We start from the raw sequence: 22,267 nt of genomic DNA on the forward strand, positions 1-22,267 counted from the left end.
GGCAATGCTTAGAGACGTGAATTGCTAATGGTGGAATTTCAAGGAGAAAAGGGACCCGTGAATATTTCCTAACCTTGGCAGACACAGAGAACACGGGGACATGAAAGTGTTTTACTGTACGAGGGGTTCACAAATCTGTGGACAGCACACATCAGTGAGGATTCCACGTCACTGGGGAGGGCAGGTGGGGTGGTGTTCAGGTCCTGGACAGAGACAGGGACAGAGCCCTTGGCCCTTGTTCACACAGCTTCACATTGGGAAGGGTCAGGGGAGAAGGAACAGGCGGGGTCGGGTGTAGCCCAGCTGTGGGTTGTGAAGAAAGATTGCATAGCTCGTTAAACCTTGTCCTTTTTTTTTTCACTTTGCCCTGGGCAACCAGGGTGCCTGCCCAGCACTTGGACAAGTCAGCACCCCTGCCCTATTAGGGGTTCTGTCTTCCCCTCCCAGTAGGGCCATTTCTGATGGGGAGAGGACCAGGGTGTGGGGAAGGTTGGGGGGATAGAAGGAAGACCTGTGGAGACACCACAGGGGGACTGGGAAAGGCCCTGCCCCTCACATCCCCCCTTCCCTGGTTAAGGATTTTTTGCTGAAAGGGCCAAGGAAATGTGCGTGGGTGTAAACCCCAGAGGCCACAGCTCCTCTCCTGAGGAGCCTGGAGGTCACACTTGTGTAGGCAGCAGAGCTGGATGGTCGGCTTCTGGTCCCTGTAACCTCGGCACTGTCCTCAGATCCGGACGTGGAAAGTGCTGGAAAGAGAAACAGCAAGAGGGGCTGAGAGGCTCTGGACTGGGTGGGTAAAGGTCCTCAGCAGAAAGCCAACCAGGCCCTGCACCCAACCCTGGACAGTTCCTCCAGGAGGGTGCAGAGGATGCAAACAACCTGCACGAGGGAAGGAAGGCCTGGAGGACCAGCTGTGCCCAGGGCATCCAACCCCCGACATAACCAAAGGGCCCCCAGTCTCTATCCTTCACCAGAGACTGGCCCTGCTGGGGACAGAGGACTTCCCAGTCACACACTGAGGGCAGCTCGGCCTGAAACGTGACCTGCCTCCCGGCCCACACAGAGCCTGCTGGGACCACTGCTCTCAGGAGCAGTGACAGTGCCTCAGCCCCAAGGGGTCTCCTGGCTGCGGCCCCCATTCAGGCCTGCCCTGCCCATGTCAGCCCCTTGGGAGGGCACCTGAGGAAGTCGGGGGCCTTGGCGATCATGTCCTCGAAGTCGGAGAAGCCCAGCTTGCCGTCGCCATCCAGATCGGCCTCCTCAATGACCTTGTCGCACACGAGCACCACCTCGTCCTCGTCCAGCTCCGACTTGGTGAGCCGGGCCAGCGTCAGCTCCAGGTCCTCCTTGCAGATGAAGTTGTCGGTGTTGAAGTCTGTGGGGTGGGGTCAGGGACGCTCAGGCCACTCTCCTCTGAGCTGGTCACACCAGATACCTCCCTGGCCCCTCTGTGCACACTCTGGGGACACTGGATCCTTGCCCTCAGCCGACAGGGACCAAGGGGTCTCACTCACGAGGCACCTCCTAACACCACATTCAACAAATCCACATTCACAATCCGCACAAACCCCCACCGTGACGGCAAGCCCAGCCCTGGCCTGAGACACTTCGAACGTCCAAATCTGAGGCCTCCTGGGAACTTTGGGCCCAGGCTAAACGGCTCTCCTGGCCTTGTCCCATGGTGGATCCTGTGTTCCCTCTAAAGCTAAGGGAACCAGGACCTGGCAAGGCCGAGTGACTGAATCAAGGTCTGTTGATTCAGATGGCTGTTGGAGGGGAAGCTGGGATGCTGATCGGGGCCTGTTCGACGCTAAGACCCGTGTTTTCTAAACTGCACCACGTTGCCTCTGGTCCCAAGCCAGACATGGAGGTCAGAAGACTCAGAAGCCCCCCCAGAGAGAGGCCCTGTGGTTGCCTTTTGTGCACAAAGAGCAGGGAACATGGTTTGATTCTACTCGGCAAAAGGCACTACCACTGTCCACAGCTCAGCAAGATGTTCAGAGGGCCGAGCCACACACAGGCTCATCACAGGGAACTCGAACACCCTTCTGACTGCCTTTCAGCCCAACTATCAGATCTTTGCAAGTGCTGTTTCTTCTGTCTGGAGCGCCCTTCCCATTTATCTGTCCAGCAGACTCCATTCATTCTTCAGGGAAACTAAGGTCAAGGAAGTGGGTGATCCTTGCTAGAGGTCAGGCCCCAGTTCCCCCCAGCACCAAACTCCAGGTCCCAGTTGCCTTTCTCCATTCTACCCGCCAGTCCAGGGTGGTAGGGGAGCCCTGGTTCTCCCTTCACTTGTCCCCACACCTGCTTGGCTGTGTGCCCTGCACTTCCCCTCTCTGGCAGACTACAGCCTTCCCAGAAGCAACGCCATGGGGTCCAACATTAGGGGGATGATGGTTGGAATTCGAGAAGCTTTTTACTTGAACCTTGTGGACGTAGTTTGTTAAGGGTAGACAAGGCGGGTACCATGTCTCTGACGTGCAAACACAATGTGGGTGCAGAGATATATGTAGACCAAAGTCCCCTGAAATAAACGTGACAACTACAAAATGAAAAAACAGCCCAATGGGCCCCATTGCCTTGGGATCCCCTGGCTGATGAAAGATGCTGGGCACAGGAGGTTTGTCTGTGGCTCCTCTGGTCGAGGACGGACCTTCCCTGGGCCTCAAAGTTTCCATCTGAGCACTGTCTGAGGGTTTGACACCAGTCCCAGCTGCTGTCAGGCTCAGAGCTTAGGAGCTCTGCAGCGTGAAGTTCTCTCCTATCGCCACAGGAGAAACCAAAAGCTTCGCAGGTACTCGGCGCCCTCTGGTGGCCAGTGGGACGGTGGGTCTTGGGCTGGGCTGGGGCGAAATGAGGCCACCCTACCTCTGGCAGCCATTGCAGAGGCGGGAGGGGGTACCTAGGAGCCTACCTCTCAGCCCAGCCTCACCACCTGGCAGAGGCCTCCTCTCCAGAACCCTGGCGTCTGCCACTCTAGCTCCTCCAGGATGCCGAGTGACCTTTCTAGAACACAGGGCTTCCTGGCCTCACCTGAAACCCTGCAGTGGCCCCCAAACTCCTTGGCTGGCTCCTCACAGCCCAGCCCCAGGGACCTCTCCAGAATCACACCGCTTTCATCTCACCACATTCGTCTCCCCACCTTCTCAGCACGCCCTGTGCTTTGTGATGCTCCCTCTACCAGGTATGCCCACCCCCATTCTCCTGTTGACAAATCTCCTCTTGTCCTCCGAGGCCATGCTGAAATGTCACCACGTGTGAATTCTCCTCACGCTAACCACCCGCCCTAGGTGGAGTGGGTCCCTCCCTCCTCTGCTCTCAGGACCCTGCAGATGTCCCTTATGCACTAGTTGTACCCACTGGCCACTGTGCTGGACATGCACTCTTCAGAGTGTTCTTGGTGTCCCCAGCGTCCCTACGGCAGGAACCAGCAGTAACTAGATGGCCTATGGAATGCCACCACCCTCACGCAGCATCACAGCCCCTCCTCCAGGCCCTCGTTACCATAGATCTTGAAGGCGTAGTTTGCCTTGAGGTCGCGGGGAGCCGACTCACAGAGCACAGAAAACATGTCGACAAAGTCGTTGAAGGTGAGGTTCCCCTCGCCATCCTCAGAAAAAGACTCCACAATCCTTTCCTTGAAGGGATTCTCCTGAAGAAAACAACCACAGCAGTCACCATAGGTGAAGGTTCACTGGGAGGAACCCAGAGCCCGACAGCTATGGCCTATGTGACCTTGAACGAGTGACCTAAATCCCCCTGGGCCTCAGTTTCCCCATCTGTAAAATGGGGATAATAATTGCACCTACTTAATTGGGTTGGGAGATGGTTGAATAAGTTAAAGTATGTAAGGTGTTGGTACAAAGCCTGGCACCAGTGAGAGCTCTGCAAGCATCATGTCTTGTTATATTGTTCAGATCAGCACGGAGGGCTCAGCAGAACCAAGGTGTGCCCACTGGAGGCATCACCTCTTCTGAGGCAGGAGCAGGGATTAGTCCCATTGCCCAGGGAGTTCATGGAGGCTCCTGCCTTGACATGCAAGGGAAGACAATGTTACTGAGTCCACGTTCATACTGCTCACCACACGAGAGGCCAAAACGTAGAGAAACGAGTTGTTTGGGCAAGGAATAGTTATGTTATTTGGAAAGCCAGCTAACCGAGAAGATGGTGGGCTCCTGCCCCCAAAGAACCACCTTGCCTGAGTTAGAATTCAGGCTTCTTTTATACTAAAAGGGGAGGGAGTAAAGTCAAACACTTCCTGTTTCCCATCAGCCTCTGGAGGGGAGGTGTTAATTTCTTCCTCCCTGTAGTCATTCACAGGTGGGCCTGGTCAGGATGTTTCCTGTGAGCTAAACAGAGGTATTTTAGCTTAACGCTCATTACCTGGGAGGCAGGGTTCCCAGAGATGGGCCATTATGTATAATTTAAGCTTAGAGGAAACATCCCTTTAGTGATTAACTTGGAATAGAATACAAAAGGTTCTTCCCTATTACAAGAGCCCAGGGCCTGGGCAGCTCTCAGCTCAGACCAAGATCACAGGGGGCAGAAGTGGGGCCCCAGAGGTGGGAGAACTGGGCCGGGACCAGCCCACAGGTAGGTGGGGAATTATACCAATGACTCCTTCCTCTGATCCCAACTCACTCAGGGCCCACCTCTCCTGGAGCCCTCCACCCCAGTTGGGCCAGCACTGGGCCACTCCATTCTGTGCCCAGCCCAGGCCAGCACAGGGGGCTGAGAGACAATCCCATGGTTCCTGCCGAAGTGCTTCACACCCTCTAGTGATCCTCTGAACCTGGAATCAAGCCCCTCTCTAGGCCAGGCTGGGCGCTTGTCAGGGCTGAGCCTCTGGCTCACTGTCCCTCAGGACTGAGGTCATGACCAGGATACAGGCCCCAAGTGGATGCCACGTGGACCCCAAGTGGACACCCTGACGCCAGAGTCACACACTTGAGGTCTGGCAAGGGGCTCTTTGCAAAGACCCACGGCAATGTGCCCTAAAAACCCAAATGCTTTCTTACCGTTGGAGTGTATTTTGTCTGTAAGGAACTCGGGAAATGAAACTCTTATGTCAAAGGATATATGTGGTTTGAGGGCTAGCAGCATCAGCCTCACCTGGGAGCCTGTTAGAAAAACAGGATCTTGGACCCCAGACCTACTGAACCTGAATCGGCATTTTGACAAGATCCCTAGGTGACTCCTGCGCACGTTAAAGTCTGAGAGGAGATGCTATGGATGACCATGCTGTGAGAGACAACAGCCATGCGAGGACGAGGCTAAAAAAATTACCTTAAAAAGAAGATACAAACAAGATCTGCCAAGGACAGCAGACGGGCCACTTAATACAGGGGCAAGCAGGTGAGCACAGGTCCACAGCGCTGCAGACTACAGGGCAGCACCAATCACGGCACCCTTACCGAGTAAGCTCATTTACTTACACACGTAGCTCATTTATCCACAGGGTGCAGATGAGGAAACTGAGGCACAGCTGGGGTTCAACTCAGGTCTGGGTGCCCCTGCTGCCCTGCCCATCCAGAGGGGCATATTCCCCACACTCCCGGCCCCCCTGCCCGGCCTTCTCTAGCTGATCCCCCCGGCTCTGCCGAGCAGCAGCCTCTCACGTACCCGGAGCTCCGGCATCTGGATGATGAGGCTCATGGGCACGTGGACGATGGGGCTCTTCCTGTAGTCCATCGGGACGAGGTTGGGAGCCAGCTCATAGAAGCGCGCATGGAGCCTGCGAGGGAAGCAGAGAAAAAGTGCTGGAGGGGATGCAGTCCCTGGGCCCTCAGAGGCCCAGCGCCACCCTGCCTGCACCCTGGCCCCTCAGCTGGAGACCCACTTTGGCCAGGGGCCTGGGGAGACCATCTGCTCTGCCCACAGGATGGGGGATTTGTAAAGGAGGCAAGTTCTGCCCAGACCCCTATGCTGATGACTAGATTGCGTCCTGGCCATTCCCATGACCACCAACACCACGGCCACTGCTGCCACTGCCCATCCCCCCACCCGCAAGGGCTTGCCCATCTGATCTTATTTTTTTCCTCTTTGGACTCTCTTAAGAGTCTTCTATGCGCCAGGCATGTCACCTCTTACAGCTCAGCAAACTGAGGCCTGAAGAGGTTAAAAGAGTGAGTTGTCTAACACCACACAACTAGGAAGTCTCAGGAACCACGGCTGGAACCCGAAACCAGAAATCCAGAGCAGAGGCTTTTAACCCCTCCTCCCCATGCCGCCCCTGCCGCTCCCCACCACTGACCTCGCTGAAGTCCTGGCCCAGTTTGCTACCCCTGCCCCCAGGCTAGGCCCTGAGGGTTGGGTCTCTGGAAGAGCTTCCGGAAGCCCTCACATCCTGTGAAGCCCCTGAGAACAGCCATCCACAACCTCTCTCCAGCTGGGGGTGGTCGGGATGGAGCCCACTGCCCTGGGCCTGGCCCTCCTCGCTGACGCGTCAGGTCCCCAGCTCCCTCTCACCCTCCCACCTTGCTCGGGGGGCCCTGGGACACAAACCCACCTACATGCTGCGTGGAGCCTCCAGGGTGTGAGACATCCTGACCCTGTCTCAGTTGGAAGCCCCTCCTCCATTATTCCTCTGCGGCCCTGTGTCCTGTTGTCCAGGTCCCTGATATCCCGAAGAACAGCCCTCCCCTCCTAACCCCAGGCAGGTACAAATTAGGTTCAGATGAAATTGTGTCCAGGAAGTGCTGCCAGACAGGGGGACAGGTGTCAGGGGTATTGACGGGGGGCTGTGGTGAGGCCCAGGGCTGCTGGGGCCTGGATGGACGGGTGATCCCATATCTCCGGGGCCCACCTTCCCTGCTACCCCCAAAGCCGGATCAACCCTGGTCTTCTTCTAAGTGGCCTGGCCCAGTGACATGCTCCTAGGCCCATCCTTAGTAGGCCCTTCAGCATAGCCACCCAATCCCCCATCAGGGTCCACCCAACTCTTGTCACCCTGCTGCCCAGCCCTCTCCAGTGGAGCAGGTCACTGCTTGCCCAGCTCACACACAAAGTGTCAGCCACTGTTTAGCAAATGCTGGGCTTTGGGTTAACCCCGTGTGCACTGCTTTACTCAATTTCATCCCTAATCACCCCGAGAGGTAGCTATTAGTACCCTCACCCCTGTTTTTCCGGTGAGGAACCTGAGGCTAAGGGGTTAAGCGTCTGCCCAGCTTCCAGAGCCAACAGTGGTAGGTCCAGGCCCTCCCTGTAAGTCAGGCCACCCAGGCCAGCACATCAGCACCTGGTTCAGAGCACCTGTACAGTAAACGCAAAGCAAATGCCATGAGCCCACTTGGCCACTCACATGCTCCTATAAAAGGGCCTGAAATCACAAGGAAGGTCCAAGGCTTGGAAACACAGACCTGGAGGGGAAAACCCAAACCCTGTCCTTTGGGTCAAAGCGGGGCAACGGATAACAGAGTGACAGGATCAAGCTGGGACCCTCCATGAGGGGGCATTCGAGGGCTTTCTTTGCTCTTACTTTCGGCATTGAGGAAAATTTGCCTTTTCTTAATATTGTCCCCAAACATGGAACCTGGACTATATATCACACTTTGGGCATCTGGTTTCATGCGCTTCTGACGGGACCATAGTGTTTGCAATGGTTACGTTTCCCCCTTGACCTGGACATTTGGGATGTGATGTTGGGGTGTTTGAGGGTTGGCTTACACCTTCAAAGTTTTGTGGGGTGGCTGCAGCAGGGACGTGAGTCAGACTGAGGTTGGAGCACTGCCTACACCTCTCACTAGCTGTGTGGCCTTGGGCAAGTGGGTTAACCCACTGGAGAACAGATTTCCTTATCAGTTAAATGCGGATTGTCCTACCCTCCTCACACTTGTGAGGATTAAAAAGGATGGCGTTAGTATTTAAAACCACCTGGCCTCAACTGGTAGCTATTAGCGTTTTGCCTGTCATGTCAGGGGCTCCCTGCAAGGGACGAGGATTTGGGAGAAGGCCTGTGGGTATTAGTGGAATTGAAGAGGTGTCTTCTGGGGTACGAAGGCCAGCTTCTGCCCGGGACAGAGATGTGTTCTGACTCTATGCCTATAGTGATACTGGAGTTTGTTTTTTTAAGGGAAACTCAAGGAGAATTTGGAAAGATGAATCGCTTCGGGAAAAACTCCAAAAACTGTCACAGAACTGCATTCCTGTACCCCTCCTCCCTTAAAGGGCACTACTGAATTCATGAAGATGTACGTATTCGTCCTATCATAAGTTCCAGGGGCAGAAACAATACCTATGCTACTTGAACTGTTCCAGAGCATGGGGCAAAAAAGTGAAAGCCTCCCAGTTTATTTTAGGAAGTTAATAAGAACCCTGCTACCAGAACCTAGTAGGTAGCATCCAGAATGGACCAATGGCACTTACACATACAGATGCAAAAATCTTATAAAATAACATATTAGTAAATCAGGTCCAACAGCATTTGAAAGAGTAAATCATTGGGACCAAGTAGGATTTATTCCAGGAATGCATGGGTGGGTCAATGTTTGGGAATCTGTGACTATAAGTCACATTAATAGGCAGAAAAAAATATTTTGGTCAACTTGATAGCTGCACTTACGACCATATGGTTGTATGTACACAGAAAAATACCTGAGAAGTGTACACCACGTGTTTACACTGATGGTCTCTGTGAGGCAGGAGTGGAGAGGAGTGATAAGAGAAGGCCAACTTTCACTTATTACTTTACCTACTTCTGAACTGAGTTTTTAGAGTATTTATTAATAAAAATTAAAAGTATTTTTAAGGTATATATTACTTTTTTCAACAAAAAACTTAAAATCCTTATTCAAACATAAACAAAAGGATGCTCTCTACCTGAAATCAACACCTAACATTATACTTAAATGATAAAAGTACTACAGACATTCCCATAAAAGTGAGATTCCTACCGTCACCCTCATTATATAACATTTCCCCTGTGAGTGCCAGTCAATGTAATTAGTCAGAAAAATAAAAGAGTATATCTAAATATTGGAAAGGAGGATGCAAATTATTATTTGCTGGAAAACCAAAAATAATCAGTTTAAAAACTATTTGAATGAGGACTTCCCTGGCAGTCCAGTGGTTTGGACTCTGTGCTTCCACTGCAGGGGGCACAGGTTCGATCCCTGGTTGGGGAACTAAGATACCACATGCTGTGCAGCACAGCCAAAAAAAAAAAAAAGTTAGTAAAAAAATATATATATATTTGAATGAGAAAGAGCTCAGTAGCTCTTCTACACAATAGTTTTTCTACCAGCATTCACCTATTCAAAAATATTATATAACAGAAGATCTAATTCACGATACAAAATCCCCCTCCAAAAACCCCCAAACGACTAAGTATAAAATAAATATGAGATGTGCACAAAGAAAACCATGAAGCTTTACCAAAGGATGTAAAATATTTAGGGAGTTAGATAACTTCCCTGATTGGAAAGGCTTACTACTGTAATGATGGCAACCTTCTCTTCATTTTCCTGTAAAATGAATGCACTCTTAATTGAAATCTGTAAAAGATTTATTTGAGATCTTGCCAACCTGACTCAAAAGTTTGTTTGGAAGAATAAACATTGGAGAGTTGGGGAAAAACCCTGAAAAAAGAGTCACCGGGGAGATGTTTGTCCCGTCAGATGTTAAAACATAGTTTAAAGCTATTATAAGTAAAACCATATGGAATAGACATTGGTGTAGAAGAGGCAGACCCAAATATAAATGAGAATTAGTCCAAGACAAACAGCATTTGAAATCAGTGGGGAGAAGATGGATTCTTCTGGAAGTCACAGACTGGTTGGTGGTCCACATTCATGTCTAGCTTTCATGTAAAATAATGATTTAAAACTTAGCTGCCAACATTTACAAATTAAACAATTTTACATGAAAAACCTGGATTTCCCCAAGGCCACAACCAGTTGGGGCTCAGGAACAGCAATTTCTGCAGATCCTTGTCCTAAAACATTGCCGTCGGGTTTCACGGCTTCATTTATTTGCAATGCATGTTGGCCCCCACAGACAGCTGAGTTTGAGACCCTTGGGAAAGTCAATAAATGATTTGGGGACAGAAGACAAAAGAGATGTAACAGCCAGTGTGATTGAGGAAGCAGGGAAATGGAGACTCATGCATGGCTGCTGGAGGGCAATTTAGCAATAAAAATCAAAAGCCTTAAAAATGTCCACGCCTTTTGGTCCAGAAATCTCTGTTAGAAATGTGTCCTAAGGAAATAATCCCAGACGTGTGGGCTATATGTCATGGTGTCCCAAGGATGTGCACTGCAGTGCTAATTATAATGGTGAAAAGCTGAAAATCTAAATGTCCAACCAAATGAAAAGGTGGTGAGATCATTTTTTTATCTTATCTATTTTTACAAGTTGCCTAAGGAAAAGCAATTTAAAGCATATTACAGAACAACCTGATCCAAATTTCCGATAAACACACACAAAGGGAAAATATTTAAACATTATTTACCCAGAGGTTAAAAATACCGAAAGATTAATAGCCATTATTTCTGGGTGGCAGGATTACAGACAATTTTTGTTCTCTTTTGACTGGCTTTATTTTCTAATTTTTCTACAGTCATCATGTATCACAGGTGAAATAAAAAATTAAAAGTAATTAAAATAGATTATACAGAGTCTTTAAATGGTTGAGAAAATAAAATAGGTGATAAAGTAACAAATTGGCAGACACCCCGGGGTGCTAGCTGGGCCTGTGCTTGGCAGCATAGGCTAACTGGGGGCAGGGGAGTTACCTATAGCAAAGAAGGTGGCTGAATGGGGGGCTGCCCACTCAGGCTCAGCATTGGGCTGGAAGAGCTGTGCCCTGGGGAGCAACTGGATCCACCCGGGTTTGTGTGTGTGTATGTGAGTACAGAGGAAGGAGGGGAGCGGGGCAGGGGAGGGGAGGGGAAAACTGCCCAGACGGGTATCTGTGACTCAGTATCATTGACCCAAGGCTACCAGAGAGCTGGGCCCCAAGCTGCAAAGAAGAACCTGCTGCTCACGTTTCCTCCTCGCCATCTGGTCAGTTCTCAGGGTGCAGCCCACCCAGAAAACCATCCGGGTGGGGGTGGGGTAACAGCGCTGGAAGGCCCCTGGGAGGAGGGCCCTGGGCCTCGGGCCTGGCTCTGCCATTGACCTGCTCTGTGTTGCCGGCCGGGTCCTCGCTCCTGGCCCTCTCTGGGCTCAGGGCCTCGGTCGTCCCGCCTGGACCTGAGATGTGAACAGCGTGGAGAGGGCTCGCCTGGCAGGGGTGATCAGTCACACTGGCTCTTGCTGGGGCCCAGAGAGAAGGTTGGAGAAAATCGAGGGGGCTGAAACTGGAATCGAGCCACCGAGGCCACGCCTGGTCCCCCAGGGACATGTAATCCCACACGCTGCCTGGCCTCACGACCCTTCCTGAGGGTGGACGGGTGGGCAACAAAACTCCAAGCAGCCTGTGCTGAACAACACTGTCACCCCTGCCCTCCCAGCCATTGGAGTCTGTGGAAAAACAGCCCCAGGGGGCACTGTCATCCTCATGCTGCAGAGGTGGCAACTGAGACATGGCAGATGCTACACAGTGGGGACCAGATCCCAGGGCCCCTGCTCCCAGTGGGGCTTTACCCCCTCCCCCTCCCCACATGACCACTCTGCAGAAAAAGCCCTGGGTCTGGTCCCCAGTGAGTGCTAACACAGAGGTGGGGCCTGAAGGAACCAGTGACAGAGCAGGCAGCGGGGTACTTGGAAAGCGTGTCCAGCTGCCAGAAGGGGTCCTTTCCCCCCTTTGTGGACTCCGGGCCTGGGTTGAACTACAGAGGCCGGCATTGAAGGATGCAGAGCTGGGCAGGCCAGGGCTGTGGGGAGCCAAGAGACCCCATACCCCTGCTCAGACCACCCACCTGCCCGGGGCTGATCATTTGCCAAGAGACCAGGGTCACCCTCAAAGGCCCCTCAGGTTGAATCCAATTCCTGGCCTGGCCTTTGAACCACTCTCCTCCCCCATGGGCAACTGGGGATGGGGCAGGGTGAAGCAGGTCTGTGCCCTTGACCCCGCTGCTCCTAGCCTGCAGTGTTCTCCCCTTGGCCAACCCTACCCATCCTTCACCCACACACTCTTCAAGCGCTTACTGGTGCCGTGCCCAGTGCCAGGCATGGGGAGCCTGTGTCCTGCCTGACTGCAAGTCCAGGGGGAGCTGGGCACCTGAGCCATGAGCCCACAGAGCCCCCTAAAAGGCTGCAAAAGAGGCTGTGTGAGAGCTGGGGGACAGGGAGTTGGGGGCTCACAGAGTAGATGACGCTGGAGTGGGTCTTGAAGGACATGCAGGAATGCAGCGGGAAGATGAGAAAGGTGGTGGGGCAGCCAGTGCCAAGGCCTGGGGACAAGCTTTTGCTGCCAGAACAGAAATGGTGGTGGGTCTCCCAGGACAAGCAGTCTGGGCCCGGCGTCTACAAAGGTGGGAAGTCAGGATGGCGGGAGCTCCCTGTTACAGAGGACAAATGTGGTGAGGCTTAAATGAGGATTTGGGCCAAGAACTCTGAAAGGTAAGAAGTGCCACGGGAATGCCGGGGTGACCGCTGTGTTATTACAGTTCTGAGGACCATCTGTCCAAATGGGAAGCGCACCCCACACCTCACTCAAGCTACAGACCAAACTCAATTTATCAAACACCACACTCTGGCATTCCTGCCTCTCAGCAACGGGGGAGGTATCATTATCCCCGTTTTATAAAAGAAACAGAGGCTCAGCGAGGCTCAAAGCTTGTCCAAGGTCAGAGCTGGGAAGTAGAGCCCAGGTCTGCTGATGCCAAGGCCTGGGGGCTTTGCCCCCCACGCTGCTTCTCCAAGGTGGTAGGAGTGGGCATCCCTGCCCACCCAGGGGATAGGCTGGAAAAGCAGCCTGGGCAGAAAGGAAGGGCCGAGGGACACCATCTGAGCCGAGTGGTCACGGCAGTGACAGACCACAGCTCCCTTGGGAAGTGTAACAGGCTCTAGCCCCAGCCTGCCCATCGACCTCCAGGGAAAGTGATCCCGAGACCTTGCTGGCTTTTAGTGCCACCTGATAGCCCAGAGAGGGGGGCCTGGCAAGGCCTGTGGGGCCAGGTTTCCTGGCATTCTGTGAGTCCTGCCCACCATCTGGTCCTGGGGCTCTGAGTCTGCCAACCCCTTCATTTCTCCTGTCTAGGCCCATCCCACCCCCAAAGAAAGGGAAGAGACCCCTGGTGGACAGCTCAGGGGTGGTGGTGGTATTGCCTGCCATGCCTCTGCCTTTAGGACCTCCCAGGAGTGGCAGGACATCAGAGCCAGAAGGCTCTTAGGGATCCCTAGTTTAACAGACAGGGTCCCCCCCTTAGTCTGACAGGTCCCAGGGTGCAATGAAATAACGAGGACACTGGAGTCAGAGGCCAGGTCTTCAGTCCCTGCCTGGGCGACTTTGGCCAAGTTGCTAAGCCCCACCTGTAAAGTGAGGATAAAAGGATTCTCCTGTTACAAGGGCACAGTGAGGATTAAATGAGAATGTTCCTGAAACCGCCCACCAGGGAGCCTGGCATGCAGTAAGCAGACGTTCGATTCTTGGCAGAAGGATGTGAGCCGGGGGGTGGGACGTCTCGAGTTCCCACAGCAGCCTGGGCTCGGCTGCTGATGGGGGTGGAAAAGCTAGTCCTCAGCTGGTGCAGCACCCCCCCACCCCCCTGCCTCAGCCCCCAGGGTCCCCGGCCCCGCCCCTGCCCCTGCCCCAGCTCCAGAGGGGTGAACAAGAGCCACACTTACTTGAGGATGTCCTTCTTATTGAAGAAGGTGCAGTCCTGTGGAAGGAAAACGCACATTTAGTTGGTTGTCCTTCCTCCTTCAGAGCCACACAGGAACAGCCAGCCCTGGACTGGGGGCAGCAGAGTCACTACCACCCCTCCCTGCCCCAGCCCATTGCGGGGAGCAGTCTAGTGGGTCCAGAAGCTGCCTTCTGAGGCTTTTGACCTGAGCCAGGAAAGTGAGTGTGTGGTGTGGGGGGCTGGGAGGCATGCGTAGGGGAGGGCATTTGGGAGGCAGATGGAGAGTTCAGAGGTGGATGCCATTGATTCGAGGGGCCAGGAGATACCCTGTGGGGCACCCGGGGGAAGTGGGTGGGAGACAACTCGGGAGACAAAACAGGAGTGAGGACTGACAGGGTCACCGCATTGCCCAGCGGCAGGGGGCACAGTCCACGCTGCAGCCCCTAAGAATGGTGTCTCGTGGAGTCATGGGTGGTGTGTGTCCTGAGTGGTCGCAGGCAGCAGCCCCGTGGTCAGAGGCTGAGAGTTCCAGGCACACAGGCTGGGGAAGCACCAGCATCTAACTGGTATCTGAAGCCACAGGAATAGATGAGGTTAGAGAAGGCAGTGAAGAGGCTGGGGTGTGGGGAAAGAAGGGGCCGAGGAGGAGAGGGGGAGGAGGAAGGTGGGCAGGGAGGAACTGGCAGCATCTGGACAGAGGCCGGGGTGGAGGCTGCTGGGGACCCCCAGGTAGGCATGACTCAGGGTTGGGGCAGCACTCGGATCCTGAGTACACCCAGATTATAAACTCATCTTGGGGATCCTGCCTTGGTCTGGATAACCCATCTCCTACAGTCACGCCTCTGTCCACAGCTCTGCCTGCCTGGTGATGATGCTACTAAGCCAGGCCTTGTGGGAAGTTTGGGGGTGAAAAGGACCCAGCACTTCATAAAATGCCCAACCGTAAAGGGCTTTTGTGCTTCTCCCCTGCCATTTGGCCCCTCCACCTTGGCCTGTTGTTGAAGCATGAGGGAGCCCAGAGCTGGTGGGGCCTCCTGGGGCGGTATGCTGACCAGAGCTGGCTCCGATGAGGGACTAATGGCCACGGTACAGGCTTGCAGACAGCCCGGCTCACACTGGATGAGACCTGGAGCCCCTGGCCCTGGGGCAATTGCACTGCACATTGAGGAGGACCCAAGAAAGCAGGCCCACAGGATGCATATCTAGGGTTTCCAGTGGGCACCTGAAGGAGAGCCAAAGAGGGGAGAGTTGGTGGCAATTTCCAGGCCCCAGTTAGCCCCACAAGTCTGTCCTGAGCCACCTGCTGCTCGGTGGGAGTTAGACTAAGGACCCGCATAGTCTGGCCCTTCTTGGAAACATAGGGGCTTCTCCTGGGGGGCTAGACTTTGCTTTCGGTGATAGCTCCTCTGTAGGGGCCAGGAGAGGCTCAGGCTGGGGAAGCAGTGCCCCCTCCCCACCCAGAATGGGCAAAGAACTCCATGCCCCACAGGCCTAAGACTCAGACAGGCTGAAGACCGTGTGGGCTGATTTCTCAGCAGACCCCAGAAACCTGGAGCAGGCAGCAAAGGCCGCCCAGCTGGGCCTTCCAGGCACAGACCTCTCTCAGTCCCACAGCTGGTTCTACAGCCTGAAGCTGCCAGTGAGAAGGGCCAGAGCACTTCCAACCAGCATGGTGGGGGTGTCGGCATAACGGGATGGGGAGAGGTCCTGGCTTCTGCTCTCTTTCCCCCTGGCCTATCCTCTTCCCCCTCCCCTCTCTTCTCTCCTCTCTCCTATCTCCTGGGTTGGAAAGGAAGTATCTGGGTCCTGACCTGAGGGTTTTATTGGCATTAAATGTGAAAGCTTCTCACATGACTCCAGTCCCTTATCACAACTACTTACATCTGTCCACATCAATGGTCCTCAAGGTGTGGTTCCTGGACCAGCAGCATTGCCATCACCTGGGGACTTAGTGGAACTTTAGATTCTTAGGCTTCTCTCCAGAACTACAATCAGAAACTCTGGGGATGAGGCCCAGCAATCTGCATTTTAAAAAGTCCTTCTAGAGATGCTGATGCTTGCTGAAGTGTGAGGGCCTCTGCTCTAGAGCAGAATCACCCGGGGAGCTGTTTAAACTCCCTGTGTCCCCTCCCGTCACCACCAACGGACCCCAGATCAATTACATCAGAATCCCTGAGGGCGGATCCAGGCATCAGCAGTTTTCAGAGCATCAGGTGATTGCAGTGTGCAGCCCAGCCTGAGAACCACACCACAACCAGTCCATAATTACCATGGGCTGGTCCGTGGGGGCTCTGAATATCCAATTTTGTTTAATCCTCATCACTAGCCTATGGGCGGGGGTGGGGCAGGCATTACCTCCCCATTTTATAGATGGGAAAACCGAGGTTCAACAAAGTTGAACAGCTTCCCCTAAACTGCACACGCAGATCTGGGCTGGGCTGGAACTCAGGCCTATGGGCTTCTTTTTTTTTAAATTAATTAATTAATTTTATTTTTGGCTGCACTGGGTCTTCGTTGCTGCACAGGGGCTTTCTCTGGTTGTGGCAAGTGGGGGCTACTCTTTGTTGCGGTGTGCGGGCTTCTCACTGCAGTGGCTTCTCTTGTTGCAAAGCACGGGCTCTAGGTGCGTGGGCTTCAGTAGTTGTGGCACGTGGACTCAGTAGTTGTGGGACACGAGCTCTAGGGCGCAGGCTCAGTAGTTGTGGCGCATGGGCTTCGTTGCTCCGCAGCATGTGGGATCTTCCTGGGCCAGGGCTTGAACCCGTGTCCCCTGCATTGGCAGGCAGATTCTTAACCACTGCGCCACCAGGGAAGCCCCCTATGTGCTTCTTGACCACTGCCCACTGAGTGGAAACAGAGCCACAGTCCACCCAGCACTGTCGTACGCCAACCACTCCACGTCCTGCTTCCACTGTGTATTCCCATATCTGGTACATGGTGCATGCTCAATAGAGACTGGTGGAATGAATGGCCAGACTTTTCCACATAAACCTTCCACAGCAGTTAACATTATTTCACTGGCTGGGGAATATCTCACTGCAGGCATTGGCCCTGCTTAACCTAAACTTTCTCATCTTTCTGAACATTTAGCCACCGCCATTTCTACGTGTTCAACATTACCAATAAAGCTACCATGAACCTCGTCGACTGATGTTTCGCTTGTTCTTCTGCTGACTTACTTCCCTGGAACTCATCCCAGGGAGGCAGCTCATAGGGGAGGAACATGGCAGATGCATTAAAAACTTCTCAGGGAGGCTTCCCTGGTGGCGCAGTGGTTGAGAGTCCGCCTGCCGATGCAGGGGACACGGGTTCGTGCCCCGGTCCAGGAAGTTCCCACATGCCACGGAGCGGCTCGGCCCGTGCGCCATGGCCACTGAGCCTGCGCGTCCGGAGCCTGTGCTCCGCGCAACGGGAGAGGCCACAAGGTGAGAGGCCCGCATAACGCAAAAATAAAGACAGAAAACAAACAAACAAAACAAAACAAAAAAAAGCTTCTCAGGGCTCTGAGTAGCCTGGCAGCGTGGCAGAGGAAAAGGTTTAGTAGTCAGATGCAAATTCTCGTCTTGCTTTGGACCCTTAGGCAAATTCAGTCTCCTGTGGGAACCTCAGTTTCCACATCTGTAAGATGGGGATACTGCCTCTTGGAAAGGGGCAGTGAGAGGAGCAAATGACATGAGATGCAGGAAGCCTATAGGCCACAGCTTACCCCGTTTTGTGCAACAGCTCCACCCAGTACCCCATGTCCCAAAGGCATCCCTTCAGAGCCCGCAGCTCTGTGTCTGTTCCCACCCTGAAGACACCAAACAAAAACCCTGCCCCCCTCCATCTACTCAGCTGCCCAGGGAGCTACAGCCATAGGTCTGCAGGAACTCTTCCCTATACTCCACTGAGAACAAATGTCCGGTCACTGCTTGGCCCCTGAGAGTTCACAGGGATAGGTCTTCAGGGAAGAGTCCCAGCTCAAGTTAGGGTTATGAGGGGTGGGAGGGAGGGAGGGGGCCTAGCCCAGGAGAGATGGGCCCTCAGGACTCTGGCAGCAGAGGACAGGGCAGGCTGGGCTTTTATAGTAGAAGCTCAGATGTTATGCCAGTTAAGGCTACAGTTCCTCCTCTAAGCTTATAGTCATCCTGTTCTCCCACCTGGAGTGCCTTCCCTACTTTGTCCAGCTTGTCCAAATCCTTTCCATGCTCCAAAGCTCAACTCAAGGGTACTTTGTCCAGGTAGCCTCCCTGCCTCCCATCTCCCACATGCCTGGTCTGCCTGTGCCAGTGGTCCTGAGCCGAGCCACAGCCAGTCCCAGCTGGAGTGGACTCTCCATCCAGCTCTGCCAGCTCAAGCCTCAGCACCGCCCAGCTGACCATCACACAGCTCAGCTGATCCCTGCAAGAGCCCTGTGACATGAGCACAGCAGGGCTAGTGATCATTCCCATTTTAGAGGTGGGGACACTGAGACCCAGAAGAGGACCAATGGCTTACTAAGGCCTACAGCATCTATGGCCCAGCCATGACTTGAACCCAGGATTTCAGAATCCCTGGAGTTCTTTCCCCTCCTTAGAGCCGTGCTTTAACAAGTATTCATTCATTCAGACAACATTCTCCACTGCCTCTTCTGTGCCTGAGCAGGGGACACACAGGAAGTGGGATGGAGGGGAAACAGACAGTGATGACTGGGTATAAACCATTCTGTGGCCAAAAGAAGGATTGGGGGAGGGCATCAGGGAGCCTGTCCAAAAGAGGTGAGGCCTGGCCTGGACAGAAAGATAGGCCAGACGGCGCTGATGAAGAAGTGAGGGGAGGGCGCCAGGAGAACAAGGCCAGAGGTGAGGCCATGCTTGGCTAGAAGCCCTTCAGTGTGCCTGGAACTTGGGGTGCCAGGGGAGGGACTAAAAACGAGGCTGGAGGCTGGCTGAGCTCAGACCAGGCCAGGGTGAGGTCTGCTCTGCACTCCGCTCAGGCTATTATCCCAAGACACTGTGGAATTCCAGGGAGAGGAGAGGGTCACAACCATGTTTTAGAAAGATCCTTCACATCTTTGACCCTGTACTTCTGCTCCAAGGCGTTCATGACCTATATATGGACAACTCCCTAGGGTCTCCCACCACAGTGGGGGATTAGTTAATACACATACGATGCAACTCTTGGTCCAGAGATTCTTTTTAAAGAAAAAATTGTTTTACATTGGTGATGCACATTGTGTCTGTCGAAAGAAAATGGGAAGGAGTGAGAAGGGGATGGAGTGAGAAACTGAGACTGTGGTAGCAGCACGCGGGTGGCTGGAGGGTGCAGAAGCGGGTGGGGTGGGGAGGCAGCAGTTACATTTTCAGTTACACGACACTGAGAGGCCTCGCCCAGGGCCCTGGCTATGGAGATCGAGGATGGGATCCCCAGGTGAGCCCCCAAAGAGGATGAGAGTTTCAGGACTTGTCCTTGACTGAAAACATAGGCCATAGTAGAGCAAAGAGCAGTGGAGGGTCCTGGGGAAGGCGATGAGCTCTTGGTTGTTTGAGGGGTCTAGGGGCTGGATCTGGAAGGCAGAGAATTGGTCTGGGAAGAAATCTGACCTTTGGGAATCACTGGCACCTGGGGACTGGGGAAGAGGGCAGGAAACCCTGGAGATCAGTTGGGGGAGGGGGTGGCTGTTACTCTTGGCCTTCGCTGGCCCTGGCCAGCTGGAGAGTCTCAGGGAGGGAGACGTGGGGCTCTCAGGTTTCACAGCTCTCGTTTCTCCCTCCAGGCCCAGCCTCTGGCAAAGGATCAGAACCCAGCACTGGGCCTGACTCCGAAAGGTAACTCAACGCCAGGCCGGACTGAGTGGGAACCCAGGCTCCCCATGCCCACGAGGCTACTCTTCTGAGCGTGGTCTACCTGCCTGCCTGTACCCACCTCCAAGTCTTTACCCAAGCTGTCCCCTCTGCCTGGAATGCCTCCTTCGGGACTCTGATGGGCAAAATCCTACTGACCTTTCAAGGGTCTGCAAGCGCTGCATTATTTTGAACCTACCAGTCGAAGCAAAGACCCCCTTCCCTCCAGGTCTCCCACTGCCCCCTAGTGCCCTCCCCTAGAGCACACTCACCGCCTGCCTCCCACTGGAGGCGAGGGGCTGTCTCCGCAGACAGTGAGGGCCTTGAGGACATAGAGCACACACAGCCCCCAGCCGCAACGAAAGGAGTGAGTCTTGGATTCACAATTCAAATTCTTGTGTGAACCTTCACTGTGCAGGGCACCGAAGGCCTCCTCAGCCTTTGTTTACTCTACTGTAAAATGGGGCTAAATAACCCACCTCCCTGTGATGATCAAATGAGTTGATGCATAGAGAGCCTCCATTATAGCGCTGGGTACACAGAAGGCGCCTCCACGTGAGGCCCTGAGAAAGCAGTGTTATTGACAACCAGCACTTCCAGGAGGAAAAGGGCCTTTATTTTACTTGTGCCCACATCAGAGGACCCACACTTCAAGCTCAATTCCAAAATAAATATTCACGAAGGCAACAGGCAGCTGTGGAGATCCTGCTGGTGTTCATCTCCCCCAAGCACACTCCACACAGGCCACAACACAGTCCAGCCCCCTCTGCCTGGCAGAGTCAGGAAAGAAGCATCAGAGTTGGGCCTGGGAGGGTAAGTGAAATCATTTGGAGACCCGGGAGCGGCATCCCCGAGCACGGGCAAAGAGAGGGAGGAAAGAGCCCGGCGTGTCAAGGGAACGCGGATAGTTCTGGGGCAGCTGCAGTGTGCAGGGCAGGGAAGGGGCCTGGGCAGGCTGGCCAGGGCTCTGGGCAAGCCAGGAGGCTGGGCTCCTCCATCCTGCAACCACAGAAAAGTTTGTACATGAGTGGGAGGGCATTGGGATCTGATCTGGACAGCTCCCGGGCTCTGGAGGCAGAGGAACTCAGGAGGGTCTAAGGGGGTGGCTGCTGGGGGCCTTAGGAAGCTTGGAGAGGTGACCATGTAAGACTGGTACCTGGCTTGCCTTCTTGCTCCAATTATTTCCATACTGGGGCCATATGGAGAGACCCCAACCTAGAATGGAACTGGGGTGCTGATGCACTTCACTCCCTACCCAGCTAACAGCTAATTTCTACTTTACAAAGACTCACTCTCCTGGGCTGCTTCCCAGGTTTTCGGGGGTAGTGGGGGTGGGAGGGTCCTCCGTCCAGCCTACTTTTAAGGACTCCATCTCTGCGCCAAGGTGGGCGAAGGGAGGAGTAGTCGGGGAAGGGTTTGGGTCCAGCCTGGGGCCAAGAGCAAGAAGTCTGAATGAGAGAGAGAGGAGGGAGGAAGCTGGAAAGAGGGACGCCTGCGAGAATCTTTTAAGTGGAAAGCGCTCTCATTCCTCGGGTAGGTAAACTGAGGCTCGGAGAAGTCACCAGCCCAAGGTCAAGCGTCGAGCTGAAAGCAGAAGCAAGGTTTGAACCCGGTGAAACGGCTGTCGGAAGGCCTCGGCAAGCGACGGGAAAAAGAAGGGAGGAGCCGAGGGGCGCCGCTTCGGGGGCCGGGCGGCGGGCTCACCTGGTAGTTGTCCAGCTGCTCTTCGGTGAAGATGGTCTGCTTGTTCCCCATGGTGGCTGCGGCGCCGTCGCTTGCTCTCCTGGAGGCCGCCTCCCATCAGCGGCCGCCGGAGCCCCGCGCCCGCAGCCCTCGTCAGCCCCTCGGCGGGCAGCTTCCGACGGCCGCCGGACCCGCCACCCGGCCTCAAGGCGCCGCGCCCGCAGCCCACCCGGCGGGGACGGGGCGGGAGCCTGGGAGGAGGGGAACGGACCCCAAGCGTGGCGACTCCGCCCCACGGCGGGGAGAGGGCGGGCACCCGGCTCCCAGCTGCCGAGCGCCCCGGGCCCGCCAGGGGGCGGCCTGGCCGCGGGAGGCGCTGCCTGGCCCGTCTGGCGCCCGCGCCCGCGTCGGCTGGATGGACCCAGGAACTTCCGGCCGCCGGGAGCCCAGGTGGCGCGGGGCTGAGGGTGCGGGGCCTGGGCAGATCCATTCGAGGGGTGCAGTGGGGGCGACTGGGTGATCTTGGCTCCCCTTGAGCTGGGGCGCGGGGCGTCAGTGAGGAGCAGGGGGAGAGCCCTCAACTGTGAGTGCGGGGATCCAGCCTGGGACCCAGCTCTGCCAGCGTCTCACCGCGCGACCTTGGGCCCCGCTCTTCCGCGGAAAAGCAGGGGGTCAATCGAGATGACCTCTAAGGCCCCTCCCGGGCCAGGCCCGGGGAGGCTGATCTGGCCTTTGACCACGGCCTGGTCAGAGTATCTCAGACCCTCTGGGTCCCTCAGGGAGGAGGACGGGACTTGCTTGCCTTTCTTTGAGCCCTTGGATACGTGAGACTTGAGAGGATTTAAAAGACTTACTGTGTCTAGAGACTTACTGTGACAAATGCCAGGAAGTTTTGCGGGGCTTTTAAACAGATGCCATCCATTGCAGCAAATGGAGCCACCGCTAACTACCTTTGAAGGGTCCAGCTCACACATTTGTTATTTATCACCCCAGGACCGCTGATGCTATAGGTATTACCTCCATTTTACAGGTGAAGAAACTGAGGCTAAGGGT

The 22,267-nt window shown here is 54.6% G+C and overlaps 1 protein-coding gene across 3 annotated transcripts; it reads right to left on the reverse strand.

The window, feature by feature from the left end:
• Nucleotides 1-97: 97 nt before the first annotated feature.
• On the reverse strand, nt 98-21,498 carry CIB2 (calcium and integrin binding family member 2). Of its 3 annotated transcripts, none has more exons than XM_022580166.3 (6): nt 21,236-21,498; nt 13,732-13,766; nt 5,626-5,737; nt 3,508-3,655; nt 1,180-1,375; nt 98-746 (listed from the first exon to the last, which is right to left on the reverse strand). In XM_022580166.3, the coding sequence occupies exons 1-6, from the start codon at nt 21,284-21,286 to the stop codon at nt 725-727; spliced, it is 564 nt and encodes a 187-aa protein (XP_022435874.1). In that variant the 5' UTR covers nt 21,287-21,498; the 3' UTR covers nt 98-724. The 3 variants fall into 3 exon arrangements, with proteins under 3 accessions (XP_022435874.1, XP_089763059.1, XP_022435875.1); XM_089906933.1 differs by lacking the exons at nt 13,732-13,766; nt 21,236-21,498 and adding exons at nt 10,986-11,256; nt 12,247-12,337; XM_022580167.2 differs by lacking the exons at nt 13,732-13,766; nt 21,236-21,498 and adding an exon at nt 12,247-12,331.
• Nucleotides 21,499-22,267: the final 769 nt, after the last annotated feature.

Source organism: Delphinapterus leucas, chromosome 2 (assembly GCF_059928025.1).
Source record: "Delphinapterus leucas isolate spDelLeu-1000000601 "Yukka" chromosome 2, BTC_Dleu_Yukka2, whole genome shotgun sequence".
NCBI classification, from domain to species: domain Eukaryota; kingdom Metazoa; phylum Chordata; class Mammalia; order Artiodactyla; family Monodontidae; genus Delphinapterus; species Delphinapterus leucas.

Excerpts from the sequence above, each read along its gene's own strand:
- CIB2 (XM_022580166.3), bottom strand. The coding sequence starts at position 21,286 with ATGGGGAACAAGCAGACCATCTTCACCGAAGAGCAGCTGGACAACTAC. Across the intron at positions 3,656-5,625 it reads TCCAGATGCCGGAGCTCCGG|GAGAATCCCTTCAAGGAAAG; the intron begins GTACGTGAGAGG and ends TGTTTTCTTCAG. Across the intron at positions 1,376-3,507 it reads CTACGCCTTCAAGATCTATG|ACTTCAACACCGACAACTTC; the intron begins GTAACGAGGGCC and ends CCCACCCCACAG.